Here is a 20,085-nt window from a genome sequence, read left to right as displayed (position 1 = left end):
ACATCTTATTAAGTTATTATCTAATAATACTAAAAGATATTATCTGTATTGCCATTTTATAATTTGTTTGATTAAACCGAATATGGTTTTTAAGCACATTGTGCTTAAAAACCATGTACCATATGGTTGAGCACAAAGTTCTGGTTCTTGAGTTCGTGATAATAATTTCCATTTTTTTTCAGTTCTTTTATTTTGCAGAAAACTTTTACCGTGGCCTTGAAAAGGCCCAGAAAAAATTTTCTGGAGCAGCACCCCCACTAATTTTAGCTACGAGCCGCCACTGGTCATAACTAATGCTACACTTGGTTTCAATCATTAATTTACTTAATTTTTTGGATATTACTATAACAAAGCATGGTTATCTACAGCACTTTCTTTCTATATAATTTTTTTTTCACTTGTCTTTTTATGTAACATAAGAAATAATGTAATGTAAAAATGTTTGTAAGGAAAAAATTTCTATAAGCTATTAGTATTGATTAACAAATTATTAAAATTTCATATTTTTTTCTTTTTTGTTTTTAGCTAAATGAAGATGATTTTTCTGAAGCAGAAAAATTAGAATTACTCCTGATGGGATACAATTTAATACCAGCTCTTAACTCATCTCTACTTCCTCTTCGATCATTAAAAGAACTTAATTTAACTCACAATGAATTAAGAGAGTTTTCATTACAAGACATAAGAGGTTTACGCAAACTACTTTTGGTTGATCTTTCACATAACAAGATTTCCAAACTTGTAGGTCGTATGGAGGTAAATTTTTAATCGGTCTATAATTCTTTTAAGGATTTTAAAAAATCCTCTTATTAATTTACTGCAGTTCTATCCTTATTTCACTTACCATAGATGGTTTCACTAGCAATTAATTTATTTAATTACAAGAGTTTTTTACCTGGCTGAATAAATTATGAATCAGTTACAAAACTGAATTTATACTCGAAGAAAATTAATGATTTGCACCATGAGATATTCAAAATGAATTTTATCAGTTTTAGAGTGCCTTAACATTTCAGATTCTTCTAGTGTTTTGAGTCCATATTGTTTCTGAGTTTAATGTAATGCTTCAATATGCCCTCTTCTTACTATATAATTAGTAAGAAGAAATTCCATTTTTGCATATTTTCTTTTTATATGTAGCTGAATATATGTTTAAAATAGTATTTTTTCAGACTACATTTTGTTTAGTATGTACACTTCTAAGTAAGTGTGAGTATTTGTTGGTGTATTTGTGTATTTGAGTATTTATTGGTGGAATTAGGAAATCCCTTTGGTATGTGATCAAATAACATATATTATATTTATGGACTTTATTTATTAGTTTTGTTAAATTTAGAGTAATAATAAATTTATTATATTATTATTATTATAACTTAACTATATATTTTATTATAACTTGTACTTTTTTTTGTCTTCAGTCATTTGACTGGTTTGATGCAGCTCTCCAAGATTCCCTATCTAGTGCTAGTTGTTTCATTTCAATATACCCCTTACATCCTACATCCCTAACAATTTGTTTTACATATTCCAAACGTTGCTTGCCTGTACAATTTTTTCCTTCTATCTGTCCCTCTAATATTAAAGTGACTATTCCAGAATGCCTTAACATGTTGCCTATAATAACTTATACAATAAGTTGTTACAATTTTGGTTTTCCAAGCTATGTATACAATTTGTATGTTCTAGTTAATATTTTTGTGTAGGAATATGTATAATGCTTAAGATTGGTTGTTTTACAACTTTCATTGTTTACTGATGGCACGTCATGTCATAGGTTAAGGGGCAAGTCATGTCAGTTTTTATATAACTTCTGACAATCCAAAATGTTTTTTATTATCCAGTACTTCTAACACAAAGCAAACCATGCAAAATAATGAATTTCTTTTTCATTAGCAGCATTTTCCCCCAAAAAATATATAACCACTACCAGCTTAACTAGCTGTACTTAGAAAAAAAAAATATATATATATATCTTGTTTTAATATTGTGTGTATCACTACTTGGTCAAAATATTCTTACTTAATAATTACCATCATCATTGCTGGAATTTTGGTATTCATGACTTAATGATTGTAACAACATGAAAGAATTACTCATAACCAATAATATGAAGATAAGACACACTTTAGCAACCCAGAATTTACAAACACATAAAAACAACATTATAAATAATTTTTTTAAAACTCAATTTCACCCTAATAATGGCAATAGATTCGCCTAGAACTGGTTACTTACTTTTATAATGTCACATAAGGCCATTTAAAAAAAAAAATAGAGATAATTACATTTTTATCTTTCATACAACATATCTAATACATATATCACATAACTTAATACCATACAAAACATCAGTCTATTATGAATGTACTTATGAGTAACATATAGTATTGCTAATGTTAGGGTTAAATCACATACACCTTATCTGAGCACTTCATGAACAAAATTGTCCTTTAAAATCTAATTTAAATATCAATATCACATCCAACAGTACAACACTTTGCTCTCCAAGTAATAATCTGTGAAGAAGCTTGATTTTGAGCAAAAACTAATCAAACAAAGATGTTTATTACTTAAATTTATGTATAAACTATTCTGTAATTAATTGCACTTATACTACTTTTTTAGTGTATTTTGATGATAGTATCATAATATGTATGATTTATAATTACTTGTTACAGAACCTTGTTGAAATGGAGACACGAGTATTTGAACTTAGATTAGAGCATAACGAGTTAGAGTCATTATCTGGATCCCTAATGGGTTTAACTGGTCTACATAGATTAAATTTAAGTCATAATAGATTAGAAAGTATCTCTCCTGATGATTTAATTGGCCTTGATGATCTTAAAATTCTTGATATTTCACACAATAGATTAACAACTCTCGAAGAAACGTCAAAGGTTAGTACAGAATAGGTGTGCATTATTATATTTTGTGGTATTACTGAAAAAAGTTAATCTTACTTTATTCAATAAAAATAAAGAAACTTTTAAAACTATTATTAAGTTTCATCGCTTTGTTAAGTGGTTTTACTTAATTCTGCTTTTTGTCAATTAAAACATTTCTATGCATTAATTATAAGAATATTTAGGTGACCATTTTTTTCTAAAAAATTACAATTCATGTTACAAAAAGACAGACAACATAACTATTTTTATATTATTTTTACCATCAAGAAAGGAATTCAGTTATGCTTCATTCACTATTTTCCATAATTACCTAATAATAAAAAAAAACTAATGACCAGTTTATTTAAATTAAACATTTACTTTTACAGACATAGTGTTACTTTATTGAAGTTTCAATTAATACAATTGAAATTTTTGCTTTTAAAATGTACTTACATACATCTAATCTTTTCAAATATTCAAATATTTAACGATTAACATTTCCAAAAATTGTTATTTTATTCTGTATTAATTGAATTTATTTATTTATTATCCTCACCTAGTTACATCTCTATGATTTCATATAATAATTTTGTTTTGCTATTTCAGCTACGCTTTTTTATTCATTAATTTTATACTTTTTAATACTGCTTTGATGAAGGTTGCCCCATGGTTTCCCTTGATCCTTCCTAGCAGATGCTTTAGCTATTTATTTTTTATAATCTACGAACAATCAAACTTTAGCGTGCATGAATCATCATTTTATTTAACAAAATATGGAAATGTAATGTGTGCATGGACTTGTGCGCAAAAATCAGTTCAGAAGACTTCTGGCATTATAGCCAATATCAGCTTCTAAAAGAATAGAAGCTCTAACATTATAACTAGTATAACTTTATTATTTATTATAATTAATTATAATATTAAAAAAAAATGTGTAAAAATATCAAATTATTATAAATACGAGGGCGGTCCAAAAAGTAACTTACATTTGTGCCTAGTGTGGCGATGGCGGCTCTATTCCCATCCATCTTGCATCAAAACGTTTCTACACTCAGTACACATCACTCAGTACACATCAACATGTCATAGTGTGTGAACTGTAATATTTCTTATTTGTTCATTGTGAATTATTAGAAAATCCCGTGAGTTGTGAGGTACGTTCAGTGATTAGGTTTTTACTGGCAAAAAACCTCAGACCAATTGAGATTCATCGGCAACTTTGTGAGGTGTATGAAGATAGAATAATGAGTGAAGGTGGAACGAGGCAGTGGTGCATTCAGTTTAAAAAAATGGCCATACCAATGTTTCATGATGAGGACCGCAGTTGATGGCCTAGCCTTCTGACTGATGAGCTGACTTCATTGTGAAAATCATTGTTGAAATTTGTGAAAATCACTGCATTACAATTACGGAACTCTTGCTTCGTCTCTCCCAAATTCACGAAGTTTGCTGCATGAAATTGTATCAGGGAAGCTTGTTTATCCCAAGTTTTGTGCAACATTTTTTTTTTTTTTTTTGTCTTCAGTCATTTGACTGGTTTGATGCAGCTCTCCAAGATTCCCTATCTAGTGCTAGTCGTTTCATTTCAGTATACCCTCTACATCCTACATCCCCAACAATTTGTTTTACATACTCCAAACGTGGCCTGCCTACACAATTTTTCCCTTCTACCTGTCCTTCCAATATTAAAGCGACTATTCCAGGATGCCTTAGTATGTGGCCTATAAGTCTGTCTCTTCTTTTAACTATATTTTTCCAAATGCTTCTTTCTTCATGTATTTGCCGCAATACCTCTTCATTTGTCACTTTATCCACCCATCTGATTTTTAACATTCTCCTATAGCACCACATTTCAAAAGCTTCTATTCTTTTCTTCTCAGATATTCCGATTGTCCAAGTTTCACTTCCATATAAAGCGACACTCCAAACATACACTTTCAATAATCTTTTCCTGACATTTAAATTAATTTTTGATGTAAACAAATTATATTTCTTACTGAAGGCTCGTTTCACTTGTGCTATTCGGCATTTTATATCGCTCCTGCTTCGTCCATCTTTAGTAATTTTACTTCCCAAATAACAAAATTCTTCTACCTCCATAATCTTTTCTCCTCCTATTTTCACATTCAGTGGTCCATCTTTGTTATTTCTACTACATTTCATTACTTTTGTTTTGTTCTTGTTTATTTTCATGCGATAGTTCTTGCGTAGGACTTCATCTATGCCGTTCATTGTTTCTTCTAAATCCTTTTTAATCTCGGCTAGAATTACTATATCATCAGCAAATCGTAGCATCTTTATCTTTTCACCTTGTACTGTTACTCCGAATCTAAATTGTTCTTTCACATCATTAACTGCTAGTTCCATGTAAAGATTAAAAAGTAACGGAGATAGGGAACATCCTTGTCGGACTCCCTTTCTTATTAGGGCTTCTTTCTTATGTTCTTCAATTGTTATTGTTGCTGTTTGGTTCCTGTACATGTTAGCAATTGTTCTTCTATCTCTGTATTTGAACCCTAATTTTTTTAAAACGCTGAACATTATATTCCAATCTACGTTATCGAAAGCCTTTTCTAGGTCTATAAACGCCAAGTATGTTGGTTTGTTTTTCTTTAATCTTCCTTCTACTATTAATCTGAGGCCTAAAATTGCTTCCCTTGTCCCTATACTTTTTCTGAAACCAAATTGGTCTTCTCCTAACACTTCTTCCACTCTCCTCTCAATTCTTCTGTATAAAATTCTAGTTAAGATTTTTGATGCATGACTAGTTAAACTAATTGTTCTATATTCTTCACATTTATCTGCCCCTGCTTTCTTTGGTATCATAACTATAACACTTTTTTTGAAGTCTGATGGAAATTCCCCTTTTTCATAAATATTACACACCAGTTTGTATAATCTATCAATCGCTTCCTCACCTGCACTGCGCAGTAATTCTACAGGTATTCCGTCTATTCCAGGAGCCTTTCTGCCATTTAAATCTTTTAATGCTCTCTTAAATTCAGATCTCAGTATTGTTTCTCCCATTTCATCCTCCTCAACTTCCTCTTCTTCCTCTATAACACCATTTTCTAATTCATTTCCTCCGTATAACTCTTCAATATATTCCACCCATCTATCGACTTTACCTTTCGTATTATATATTGGTGTACCATCTTTGTTTAACACATTATTAGATTTTAATTTATGTACCCCAAAATTTTCCTTAACTTTCCTGTATGTTCCGTCTATTTTACCAATGTTCATTTCTCTTTCCACTTCTGAACACTTTTCTTTAATCCACTTTTCTTTCGCCAGTTTGCACTTCCTATTTATAGCATTTCTTAATTGCCGATAGTTCCTTTTACTTTCTTCATCTTTAGCATTCTTATATTTTCTACGTTCATCCATCAGCTGCAATATATCGTCTGAAACCCAAGGTTTTCTACCAGTTCTCTTTATTCCGCCTAAGTTTGCTTCTGCTGATTTAAGAATTTCCTTTTTAACATTCTCCCATTCTTCTTCTACATTTTCTACCTTATCTTTTTTTCTCAGACCTCTTGCGATGTCCTCCTCAAAAATCTTCTTTACCCCCTCTTCCTCAAGCTTCTCTAAATTCCACCGATTCATCTGACAACTTTTCTTCAGGTTTTTAAACCCCAATCTACATTTCATTATCACCAAATTATGGTCGCTATCAATGTCTGCTCCAGGGTAAGTTTTGCAGTCAACGAGTTGATTTCTAAATCTTTGCTTAACCATTGTGCAACATGGGTGCTTAATATCTAAGGCGGCAGATTTTTACAGAGAAGGGAATTGAAAAGCTTGTGTATCATTATGATAAGTGCCTCAATTTAAATGGTGACTATGTAGAAAAATAGTTGATTGTCTCTTTCAAATGTATATAACAAAATTTATTTTTTTTATTTGGTTGGTTTTTTATTTCAAAACAAATTACTTTCTGGACAGCCCTCGTATTTAAAAGTTAATAGATAGTATAAGATTAAAAATTCAAATGTTTCAATACAGTTTTCATTTGTTTAGATATGTAATATTTAACTAGCATTTCTTATAATTTATTTAAATCCAAACTGTTTGGCTAAGTTTTTAACTCTAAAAAATATGATTAATAAAGTCAGGAGAAAGTAAAACAATAGAAGTTAGCATAAATTAAACTTGCTAAATTTAATTTAGCATAAATTTAAAGTAGTTGAGACATCATTATATAGTAGTTCGAATTTTAACTTTTATATGAATTGAGTACATATATGTTGTTCTGCTGTATACTCAGCATCATCTAATCCCTGAAAGAGGAGGTAGGTGGTATAGTCAAATTTTTCTGGTGAAGTTTAGCCAATAAATTTGAAGATTAATATCAAGAATTAAAAAAAAAAAAAAATGAATAATTAAATCAGTGGAAAAGATACTTCTAAAAAAAAAAATAATTGTTCAAAATTACAAATTGAAAAAATAACAAAATAGATAAGTCAAGGTGGTAGGTAAATAAGTATATATGGTTTGAGAGAATATCGATTTTATGAAATTTTGAAATTTATAAGAACTTGGCAAGCTAAGTTAGAAGTGTACTCACCTCTCAAAAGATAGAATCCAAAGATACGGAAATGTTTCTATTCAAGGGCCTCACATTCAAGAATGATGCATTTTGCCTTCTCTGTAAATCAATGTCAAACTCTAACCTTACATTCTGTCATGGACTTTGCAGGCATTCCATTTTGGGGAAAAAACCACTTGTTTATCAAACTCAAACGGTGGAAAATTCTTGCGAGTCAATTGCTGTCATAAGAGTTTGTAATAATGTCTCTTCATCCTTCAATTTTTCATTCAAATCACAGTAATTGTGATATCTCCAGAGCAAATATGAATTAAAGGCAAGCATTGCAATATGTGTTTTATTAGAATATATCAAGGAGTTCCAATATTTACATATATTGTTCATATATTTTATAATGTCAAAATTTTGTCATTTTATTTGTTTGATATCTCATTGTAACTGTATCCCTTAGCAACCATGTTTATTTATTTTAAATGCTACATATGGTGTTAATCGTTTAATATGGATTGTGTTTTCATTCAAACCAATCTCTGTTTATTTTTTTGATTTTTACATAACAGAATACAACTATCATTATTAGATGAGGTGCTGTAAATTAGCTTATCTATTGAATAACCATAGTCCATGACATGATCTACAAACCAGAGCTATGTATCGTGCAACATTTATGTACTTTATTTATTTATTATTGCTATCCCTCAAACACAGATACAGTCTATCAATGTAGCTCTCTCTCTCTCTCTCTCTCTCTCTCTCTCTACATCCCCCTCTAACCCCCCTCCCTCACCATCTCTCATGATTTATTTTCTATTTTTTCTTTGCTTGATAATATATATCCCACATAAGCTTGAAGTTTGTGCGTTGAATTGGAAATGTTAATTTTGTAGTGTATGACCATCCTACATTATAATGTAATGCCATACCTGGCTGGAATTTGAGCGTGGGATCTCTAAATGTAAGGCCTAGACATTACCTCTGCTCGGAGTTTGGTGGATCTTTAGATTTAGATCATAATTTTACATTATGATGTAAATTAGTTAAAATAATAATAACAATAGTAATCATTCAGGAGTAATGCCTTAACAGACAGACTTTCAATATTTTTATTGTTATTTTATTATGTTCAAAAATATACTTTCACATGTATATTAATGAAAAAATGAGGTGGGTGAAATGAGAGTAAAAAAATTCTGGACATTACCGACGATTGAATCACAAGTATTTGATGATGCAATTAATTATTAAAAATTATCATTCATCATTAATACATTGCATATTATTAAAATATGTTGTTTTTTCTTAATGAAGTTAATTATTTTAATCTGTACATTACACATATTTTCACATATTTTTTCTTTTTTTTGTGATGCAGACATTCCTTCCATCACTTGAAGAACTCATAGCATCACATAATACATTAACGGTTTTAGAACGTGATTTTCATGGTTTACCAGTTCTTTGCTGGGCTGATCTGTCGCATAACAAAATAATAACTATGAGCAAAGAACTAGCGGAGAAAACACAGTGTCGCTTGCATGGAGTTAATAGTACTTTAAGGATCTACTTACAAGGTAAATATTATTCCAGATCTTTACTTCCAGTCACGTCTTTTAAACTATATTACCTTACTACAAGTAACATAAAAACTTTACACGATAGAATCTTCTATAAAGATGAATGTATGTATTGGGCAATTGCTTTCTGCAGTAAGCATTTCATTTCCAGACTGGACTTCTGAATAGTTGCAAGATAAAACATCCAAGTGTTTTATAAGCATTTACCAGAGATTACTAGAACTTCATGATATGAATAATTATAATATTTTCAGAGAAGTTATTTAAATTTCTCTTCATTTAAATAGTGATGTTTATGATCCTGGACTTTCAGAGCCAATTCCACTAAACCACACAAATACCAAATACACAGGAACTATACGGGTCACAAAGACCTAATAACAGATCTAGTGGATGTCTAGCCAGTGATGATCTTTGGCTAGAATCCCTTATAGAAAAAGGGTTGGCTAATGAGAAAGGTAAACTCTACCCATGGGTATAGTGAAGGGGTTGCTCCAAAGCCTCTTTAAGCAGTAGATCCCTATCCTTTCAATGATTCCACAAAAGACCCAGATATCATAAATTTGATACTATAGCAGATTGCTTTTCCTTTAAACAATTAAAAAGGCACCTGAATACAGGCTAAACTTTCCAAGAGAAAGTGAATTAATATTTTAATTTATTTAATTCCTTCACTACTTTCAGAGCTGTGTTTCTACAGAAATGTTACAAGCCAGAATCGATGGAAAATTTAGAGTTATCAGTTTTTTCTATTATTTTGTTTGAAACAGATGTATGAACACAATTAAGGCCACTAGCTAATAACTATCCTATAATGAAACTGTGATCTCAAAATAAAATCTAAAAAACTGAAATAAACATTTAGCCTTGAAAGATTTCTTCATTAGCTGATATCCATTCCTAAATGTAACTGTTCTTTCATTGAAATAGATATAGCAAATGCAATAATCCCCACTTTAGAGACCTTTCTAACTAATATCTAGAGAGTGGTTATAAATCAGATGATTTTCTTTAATATTACCAACAGTTGAATGTGATAATTTACATTCAGTGTCTATTTAATATGCCTGATTTCTCTTAGTTTGAATATTTCATCATTTTCTGTTAAAGTAATCACCACCTTGGTGTTTTTATGAAATTGTTGATTTCAATTTTTCGGCTATGTTATTAAAAATTTTATGCAAAGATATATTTTAATTCTAGGAAAGTTAATAACTGTGACACAAAGTATCATAAAATCTTAAATAATTACTGTAGAAAGTTATTTTAAATAATCACTATGCAATACAATACCAAAACAAAAACAAAAATTTTGAACTAAAGTGTTGAAATAAATTTGTATAAAAGTTTTTACCTAGCAGTACAGGTATATATTAAAGATATTTTAAAATCAAGACTTCTCTCGTAAAATTGCATTCACATTATGAAATACTAAATCAATATATAAGATAATGGCTAAACCAATTTTGGTGTAAAACAGCATTCAGAAGGAAGGAAAGGGAAAGTATTAGATTGAAAGAAGTAATAAAAAAAATTGTGTCAATACTCTTGCAAGATCATTTAGACAGTCATAAATATTGCCGTCATATGATCTAACAGTTACTTATTCTTAATAAATTAAATTGAACATTACAGAAAGTGATCATAAATCAGGATCAAACTCTGTATTTAATTAATAAGACAAAAAATAAAAACTTACATGTAGCGTACTGTACATTTATTACTAAATTTGTAGACATTAATTACAGTGTATCGATATGCAGTTTCTAAACAATTAATTATTTATCAATATCTGCTGCATAAAGGATTTTGGTGTGTAAAGCAACTTTTCACTACATCACCAAAAAATAGCTCCCTTTATTAAAAATTAGACTGATCACTGGTCACACAGAACTAAAATCTATATACATACTCAAAAATTCTATTAACATTGTCATTAATTTACACATGTTACTGTGTATGTATTTCACACTATTTTTTTCTATACACTTTGATTTTATATCAAAGTTATGAAAATTGTTATACTATTTTTTTTTTTATCCTAAAACATTCTTTGTGAAATTTTTTATTCTCAGTAGTTTATGCCAAACTATAAATACTTGAGTCTTACCTCAGCATTGCTTATTATACTTCATTGCTGAGTTTTACTTAATTGACTCTAAAGTTTTTTATAAGCATTTACCAGAAATTTACTACAAATTTATTTTATTTAAATAGTTATAATATTTTTAGGATAATCAATTAGACGTTTTTCTATTTAAAACTGATTAATGTGCTTAAACAAACCTTTTCTTAAACATTTTTTTCTTTTTAATTTCTTCAAAATTTTTTACACTTTGTACAAATGGCGTTTATTCTTAGGTGTTATATTTATTAAAAAAATTATATGGTTATAAGTTTTTAATAAGCGAGCTTATTTTCATATCAACTTACTATATTTTACAAAATTGTGTAACCCCTTCTATATAAGGTATATAATATGCTTGTTAAAAATAATATTTCTATTTTATTTGCTTATTTAAGTGCTACTTTTTTTCATCAGTTCACGAAAGTTATTTATTTTGAAAACTGATAATGAATTCCGACTGTTAGAAATAATAGTGCAATTTTGCCCTTTTGGCGTATGTAGTGATAATCACATGCTGGGCATGCAATGTTGTGTTCTTACATTACAAATAATAAATTCGCAATCCCACATTGTACTATTTTTATGTTTGAATGGTTAAATTTTTGTTTTGTCAATCATTTTACTATATTCATACATGTCATTAGTTTATAAAATGTTCAGTTTCTATGTTTGTCAACTAACAAAATTTGCAATGTGGTGTTTTTTCTCATAATTCATCTATTGATGAAGTGGTCCTATATTTTAATAGGCATTCAGCAAAAATGTTTATAAAAGGAAAACCAGTTAGATTTGGATTTAAGCTTTGGTGTTTGTGTAGTTGAGGTGGGTATTTGTATTAATTTATTCCATACGGAGGTGCAAACAAAGAAAAATCTGAATATGGTCTTCAGAATAGATTCACAAATCTGAATATGGTATAATAAATTTGTTAAATGTCGTACCAATCCTAATAAGCATAAAATCTTTTTGACAATTTCTTTCTATATTTGAAATGTTTAATTTACCAAACGAAAAATAATATTCTCCGAATGGTGGCACTGTCAGGAGAAATTAGGTTCTCCTAATTGCCTGTTGAAAAATAAATTTCACTGTCGCTAGATGGAATAACAGTACTAGATGGTGGTGGTGACAGTTGCCAGTAACCACAATGGCGTATATCCATTATCAAATACAAAAAGATGCAACCGAAAAGAAAGAAAAGACACAGTGATTGCTCAGCCATTAATACTAGCAGAATATACTAAAAGTATGGGTGGTGTTGATTTCTATGACAATAGTATTGGAAATTATAAAATTCCAGTGGGGAACAAATGGTGGTGGCCATTGTTTATAAATGCTATCGATTCTATCAGGACTTGCAAATAATAGTAAAATCAGTCAAATTGATTTTACAAGGCTCAGCTGATAAATTTTGTACACTATTGTTTCACGGAGACAAAAGGTACTATCAAGTTGGTCATGCAGCACATGATAGCTAAAATCCCTCTCTACAAATCTGTGATAATGCGTTGAAATCCGTTTACAGGTTTGTTTTCAGTAGCAGATAAAAAATGGATCAAGTAAGGCCAATATGTCAACAGTGATAGAATTTAATCCTATGAATATTTTTCATCGTTTAAAAGCGGTTTATGGTAGTGAAACTGTTGACAGGCGTACTGTGAATAGGTGGGCATTGAAATTTTGTGAATGTGAAGCTGGTAAATCTTCACATTGAAGACATACCTCACAGCAGATAACCTGTTTCTGTAACTGACAAGAAACATCAAAAGGAGGTGGACAATTTGCTTTATAGTGACCATCAAATCACACAGCAATGTATTGCTATTCAGTTACGCATATCTAAAGAATAAGTAGGCCAAATTATCGAGCAATTGGGTTACTGTAAAATCTGTGCGCAGTAGGTACTTCACAATCTGAAAGACAAACATAAACAGCATCGTATCAAATATTGCAAAGACCTTTTACAACGCCGAAGGAAACAACTTCCTTTTCAATATTGTGACCGTGGATGAGAGTTGGGTACATCATTATGATCCGGAAGAAAAAAGGCAAAGCAAGGAATACAGACATTATGAATCACCAAAACCCAAAAAATTCAAAACTCAAGCCTTGACGAAGAAACTCCTTTTGACAGCGTTTTGGGATGCCAAACACATTTATGTAACTGAGTATCTGGAACATGGGATGACTGTGAACTCCAAATGGTATATTGAGACATAAGACACCTCAGATGACAAGTATGTTGCATTCAAAAGACCACCATGTCCATAATCTTGCAACATGACAATGCGCAGCCTCACACATCGCATGCCACTACAGAGGTTCTCTGCAAGCCATATGATTGGCAATCATTTATGATAGTCTGAGCCTATTCCGCATCTGCCATACACACCAGATTTGGTTCTGTGTGACCTCCACTTCTTCCCTCATTTCAACAGGACCTTAAAGGTAATCATTACACCACCAACGATGAGGTGAAGGAAGCTCTGGCCACTTGGATCCAAGAAATACCCCCATAATTTTTCAGTGACGGAATGCAAAAACTTGTCATACATTGGGAAAAGTGTATCAGTGTAAACGGGGATTATATTGAAAAATAAATACTGCATTTTGTAGCTAAGTTATTGAACATTTATTCATTTTTATTTCATTCCAATATCTCTTTTCATTCCCATGGTATGCGTATATGCAAAATTTATCAGACGAGCCTCATAGGTCTTCTTTTGTATTATCACTTATAAAGAGTGAAGAAATAAAAATACCATGAAGCATTGCTGAGAATGAAGAAAAAGTAAAGATAATTTCCTTTCACCACCAATGGCAACCAAGGGTCAAGGGTCGTCCATCAAAATACAGTTTGCCAGAAGACGTTCAATATGATCAAATAGGGCACATGTTATTTCAGAGCATGTAAAAAAGCTACATGAACATGTAAGCTATGCAAAACCATACAATTTTTTTATGTATAAAATGTAAAGTGCATCTACATTCAAAATCTTTTCAAGAATTTCATCCACAGCAAAGAAACTAAATAATATTTTTTATAAAAAAACAAAATTGAATTAGTTTATTTGTAACTGTATTACTTTTAATTTAATAACTTGCAATATAAACTGTTCAATGTCTTTTTAATTTCTTCAGAAAATGACATTTTTTGTGTGCTTTTTGTTGAAGATGTGTAAGCAAACCATTTTATTCCTGAGCGAGAATTGATTTTTTTTTGCTATGAAAATATTTCTAGCTTTATATACTTAATAATAGATGAAATAAAGGATTCATTTAGAAAAAATTGCATATCTTTATGTCTGGCAGTTAATGGGTTAAATAGCATTTCAATTAACCATATCATTGAGTATACATTACTATTTATGTTACAAAATGTTTCATTCTCACATTTTTTTTCAAAATAATGGGTGCATAATAGATCAGCACTATTACAAAATTTATTACAAAAGTACGTAATAATAAATAGGAATACAGAAGAATGAAATTAAATAATATTTCACTACCAGTCATGACACCTGAAGAATAGCTGATAGAATACATTTTGTTATTACAATTTTTATTAAAGTATTTTCATTACCAAAATTTTAATTTTATTTGCAGGTGTAAATAAAAAATTAAAGGTTAATTATCAGACTCCCTCCATTCTGTTAACCTCATTAATGATGGTTGAAACTGACTGAATTTTATTAAAAGTGATCCGTGGGTTTAAGATGAAAACCCTTTCTGTTGAATTTGTTTAATTGTAATTAATGTTATCTACCCTGCCCCAATTCATATCCAATTTTTTTTTTACGTCCTATAAATACATATGCTTTCCAACAGAGGATCTGGCTGAATGGTTTCTAAAGGAAAACCCTTTGCCTATTCCAGAATTATATACTTGGTAGTTGTTTAGTATTTTTGGGCTGATCAATCCAAAATCATTAATCAATAATAAGCTATTCCCATTCAAAGCAATATAATCGCACTTCTCTGAGGCATTGTGGTAAATGCTAATTTCATGAAGGAGCTTTGAATCTTTTCTGTAGGTAAGTTTGTTTGTCTTAATTTTCTCTATGATAGATCATCCCTTACTTACTGACCCCCCAAAGTCATCTGTTGTAAGTTAGAATTAATTAAAGCTAGAATTATTGCATCCTTAGTTTTTGTGTAGTTTGATGAGGGAATTCCACTTTTTTTAGGTGTGTACGTAACTCATTAACAAAATACTGAAGTCAGAAAATCCACCATCCATATTAAATATTAATACTAAATTACTTGTTCTATAAATTGTAAACCATACTCGGAGTACAAAATTGAATTTATAAATGAAAATTAAAATAAAAGTACATAACAGGATTGATTGTTTATCTAAAGTTCAGCCAACATCAAAAATAATTTTACTGTATTAACAATAGTGTAAGCATTGTTTCCAGAAATTCTGGATACCACGTTTAAAAAAAATTTCAATGAAGTACATCCAATAAATATCAAAAAAATTTAGTATTTACAAAGTAGTATAACAAAGAGCACCTGCTAAAAAGTGATTTGGGGATGAGGGCTAATAGTCCATATATGTCACTTCACGTAATGATAAGGAAACTGCCTGCAAATATTCATACTAATTTGAAAATTTCAAAAATATTGAGTTAAAGCAGACCTTTGCTTTACTCTGTCTGTAAATTGCTGATTGAAATATGTAACACATGCCAAGTATATGTAACACAATTACCAAGCGAGTAGAGCCATGAAGGGAGAAATTCAACAAATATATTAGTACAACTTATTATTAAACAAGTGAGACAATGTCCTGTTTTAAATAGAATATTTCGGCACTTCATCCATTTGTCTTGCAATTACAGTCATATATTTTACAGTTTTAATGAGATTTGCAGTAAGGTTCCTTGATATTAGGTAGTATGATGTATGTGAAATGATTTTTCATAAATTTTTAATTTTCAAAATTGCAGCTACTATCTTATCTCAGCTACTGGGGTGAAGGACAGCAACGGTGGGGAAGTGTTTGTCGCTAAGCCAATTCTGCTACAATCTGAATGGAGCATGGATCTGAATGGAGTGGAGAGGGTCTCCCTCTCCACTCTAAATACAATCTACTCCTGTCACATACCACTTCCAGTCTATTCTCAGCAATTATGCCACAGATGCTTTACACTTTCATATTTAAACTCCATCTTAATTCTTATCTCGGAGACCATTCTCCCAGTATTTTCCAGTACTGTTAAATACTTGCAATAAATCACATTACTTTTACACAAAAAAATTGAAAATGATAAAAACATGCATAAAAGAAACATGGTGAAAGAACCTCCTCAATATTTATTGTTAATAATGTTTTTTGTCCCTGGAAATAATACTTACAATATTGCTAATAAAGTAAGATTATTTTTTATTTTATACTGGCTGAACATTTTACAACCATTTATGACTGACTATTCAGTTAAACTATGAGTAGTAACTAAACTCTGCCATTGTATTTTATACATTTAAATCCTTTTCAGTACATAAAAGAAGTAAAGTTTATTTAAGAGGTAAAATCTAATGAGAAGAAATATTTTCTAATACATGCTAAAAGCTATCAAATTGGTTAGCAAAACCTAAATTGCTATGGAAAGGAAAATATTACTATTTAGCCAATGAAATGTCCTACCTAGGAAAAATTATTGAAGTGAAAGTACCATGTATTCCTCACTAAATTGATTTGCATAAAGAGATGTAGCACTTATTTATATCATGTGATAAGTCAACTGGATAACCATTAAAACTATATAACTTTTACTAGGACTATTTTCTTCATTTGTAAGTTTTTATTTTCTTCTCACAATTCTACTTTCATAATATATTTGAAAGTTGACTGTAGTTCTAATAATGGTCATTATTATCTTTATAAATTACTTCTATTATAAATATATATCACTAATAAATTATAATAAATTTATAGGTAATCCTGTATTATGTGATGAAAAAATATCAGAAACGATTGCAGCGATGGAATCCAAAAATAATACAAAAATTCATGGAACAGCACAATGTCAGCCAGAACCTGTTCAAGCAAATCAATTAGATTACAATTCTACAGTAGCAATGTTGGAACCACAAGTTATAGCTGCACAGCCTCAACCTCTTATTTCATCACAGTTGCAAACAACCTAACTGAATGTATTATTTTTAATGAAAGTGTTTTAAATTGAAAGAACAATGTTTGATTGTACAAAGATGTGTATTTTTTCAAATTGTTTGTACAATTTTATTATTTTTTATGACAATGAATCATAATTTCATTTATGAAATACAAGTCATAAATGAATATTTTATTTATATGTTGTGATATTATTTTTCTGTTATGAATAACCAATGAACAAAAAACAAAATAAGAAGAAGGTTCCAGGTAATAAAGTAAACTTATGTATGAATTAAGGATAAGTAAAGATATTTAAACAAACTTAAAATGTGTTGTAGTTATAAACTCATTGTCATTACTACTAATTTTTAAAAATGAAATGTAAAAATCTTATTTTATGATACTTTATTTGGAAAATGTTGGTTTCAAGGGCACCAACTTTATAAAGAATCTGTTATGTTTTTATACCTAGTTATGATTAATTTACACAGGATTTGTTGTCACTAAAAATTATTTTATGTACAAAGCACTGTGTGTTACAATACAGCCATCTGGAGTAAATCTTAAATTACATTTAGTAAAATACTTTATTAGTAATAAAAATCATTTAAAGAGTTTAAGTATAAACATTTCAGTAGTTTTTGAGTTTATTGAACGATTGTTTACAAATAATTAAAACATAACACAACCGAATGAATTATTATCAGTTATATTGTAATTAGATTATATTGTAAGTTTTCAGCATTGATTTCATCTCTAAATATGACAACTATTTTCAAAAGATGCATGTTTGTCTAATTCAGTTTCAAAATCCAGCTGAGATTTAATTCACTTGACAGTGATTTTATGACTGCATTGCCAAAAATATATTTTGTCAGCCGAGTTAAACAAAATAACACTGTAGTAGAAAGATACATTTATTTAGAAAATAAAATTAAAACGGGCTTTAATTATACATATTGATTGTTTTAAGAAAATGTAATTAAATGATAGGTGTAAAGAATTCACCAAGAAAAAGAGTATTCTCCTGATGATAATATATTATGTAATTGTGATAAAAACTGGAATTATTTTCAATTTTAAGTAGTTTGACCATAACATTTCTAAAATAACTTTCATAGTTCCATTTATTATATATTAAGGAAAATTTTTAACTATTTCAGAGAATGAAACCTAGTCAGATTTTAAAATATTTATTTATCATAACTACCTGTTCATCATTTAAATATTCATTCATGATAATTTTTAAAATAAAAATTAATTAGTAATTATTTTTTAATTTTCACTAGTGGGCAGCCTATTTTAAGTATGAATTGCTACCATTCACATACAGGAATTATGTTTACTACATTCAGTGTAAGAACTAACCTGTTGTAAACAAATCTTACTGATACAGGTTGCTTCAAAAAAGTGATTGCCTAGTAAAAGAAATTTATATCCATTATACCTACATTACATACCTCTTTTCACTGAATGTAGTATTACACTTCTTTTGTGAATTTATATTTTTCTTTAACAGTCACTTTTTTAAGTAAAATTCTCAATTTTTCACCCTTGCAGAGATTATAGAGCTTATATTAACGTTATTATTGTTATCATTAACAATACTAATGTAGACTGGACAAGTATTCTAAATAGCCCATGTTAGCCGTTCAGTGAAATCTTCATTTTTTTTATCAGATTATTTGCTTATACTTATAGTATAATTAGTTTTACTTTAGAAATTGTTTTTCTTATTATGTTTATTTAATTTTGTACAGTTTTTATTTTAAATGTCACCTATTATTGGGAAATAAATTATCTTTATTTTTGTTATTAATATTATTGCTTTACCATTAATTATAAGCTAAGCCTACTTATTGTCATTTTAGGTCTTTATAATGTGATTAATTAAATAGTTTTATTATATTACTGTATTTAATTGTAATAACCTGTAGTATAATAATTATATAATTTATATAGCGTATAGTATCTATAAATATAAAAATAATGTATATATTATAATTAATTATATAAGAATTATAGTATTGAAAATTACAGGTACAATATTAATTATGTTATGATTGTTAATAATATATTTATGTTATATATTACATAAAATATTTTATATTAACATAACCTAACATACATCAGAATTTAAGAAAAAAAAGAATGTATTTCTGTGTAAAGATAAGTTATTTTAATTTTAATTACTTACATCAAAGAAAAATTAATATATTTTATAATATATTAAAGTAAGTATAATTTGAAATTTTGTTATTGTATAAATCAATTAATTAATTATAATTAGCAAATGAATGTATTTTTTTTCAATAATGCAGAATAAGAAGAAAAGTATTTTTGTAAACAAGTTACCAAATAAAAATATATTTTACCTATGGTTGATGATTTAATTTTACAGCCAACATAAAAATAATCATTTTTATATTACCTCCTGTATACTTATTATCCTTACAAGTAAAAAACTGCTAACACTTTTAGAAATGTTTTCTCAGCTTTTGTTACTATTGTAATTTGTTAACTTGTTAGATAATTTTTATTTTAAGAAAATATGTAAACCTCTTAACACATTCCACATTAGTATTTTTAAAAATTCTCATAAAAAGAAATTACACTGATAAAAGAATCGTAAATCTTGTGTCTGTGCTTAAAATTCTATTATCTTTGTTTATTTAATTCAACTTTGTGATTAATTATGAATATTAACAGTGGTTTTTAACTTTTTATTCTTTAAATTAAAATTATTTTAACATCTGACTTTCAAATTAGTTGGAAATTGTGTTGCCATGTTCTCTTTGGTAATTATATATGGTTCT

The 20,085-nt window shown here is 28.9% G+C and overlaps 1 protein-coding gene across 1 annotated transcript in view; it reads left to right on the top strand.

The window, feature by feature from the left end:
- Positions 1–19,649, top strand: part of ltl (leucine-rich repeat-containing larval translucida) — a 158,392-nt gene extending 138,743 nt beyond the window's left edge. Inside the window, exons 6-9 of the mRNA XM_075372416.1 lie at positions 526–756; positions 2,679–2,900; positions 8,816–9,014; positions 17,090–19,649. Of these exons, the coding sequence (XP_075228531.1) occupies positions 526–756; positions 2,679–2,900; positions 8,816–9,014; positions 17,090–17,301 (864 nt within the window). The 3' untranslated portion in view covers positions 17,302–19,649. The remainder of the gene's footprint in view (positions 1–525; positions 757–2,678; positions 2,901–8,815; positions 9,015–17,089) is intronic.
- The last annotated feature ends 436 nt before the right edge of the window (positions 19,650–20,085 follow it).

This window comes from Lycorma delicatula, chromosome 8, assembly GCF_047948215.1.
Source record: "Lycorma delicatula isolate Av1 chromosome 8, ASM4794821v1, whole genome shotgun sequence".
Classification (NCBI taxonomy): Eukaryota; Metazoa; Arthropoda; class Insecta; order Hemiptera; family Fulgoridae; genus Lycorma; species Lycorma delicatula.
The sequence above is the reverse complement of the archived record's forward strand: the minus strand, read 5'-3'. Positions and strand labels throughout refer to the sequence as shown.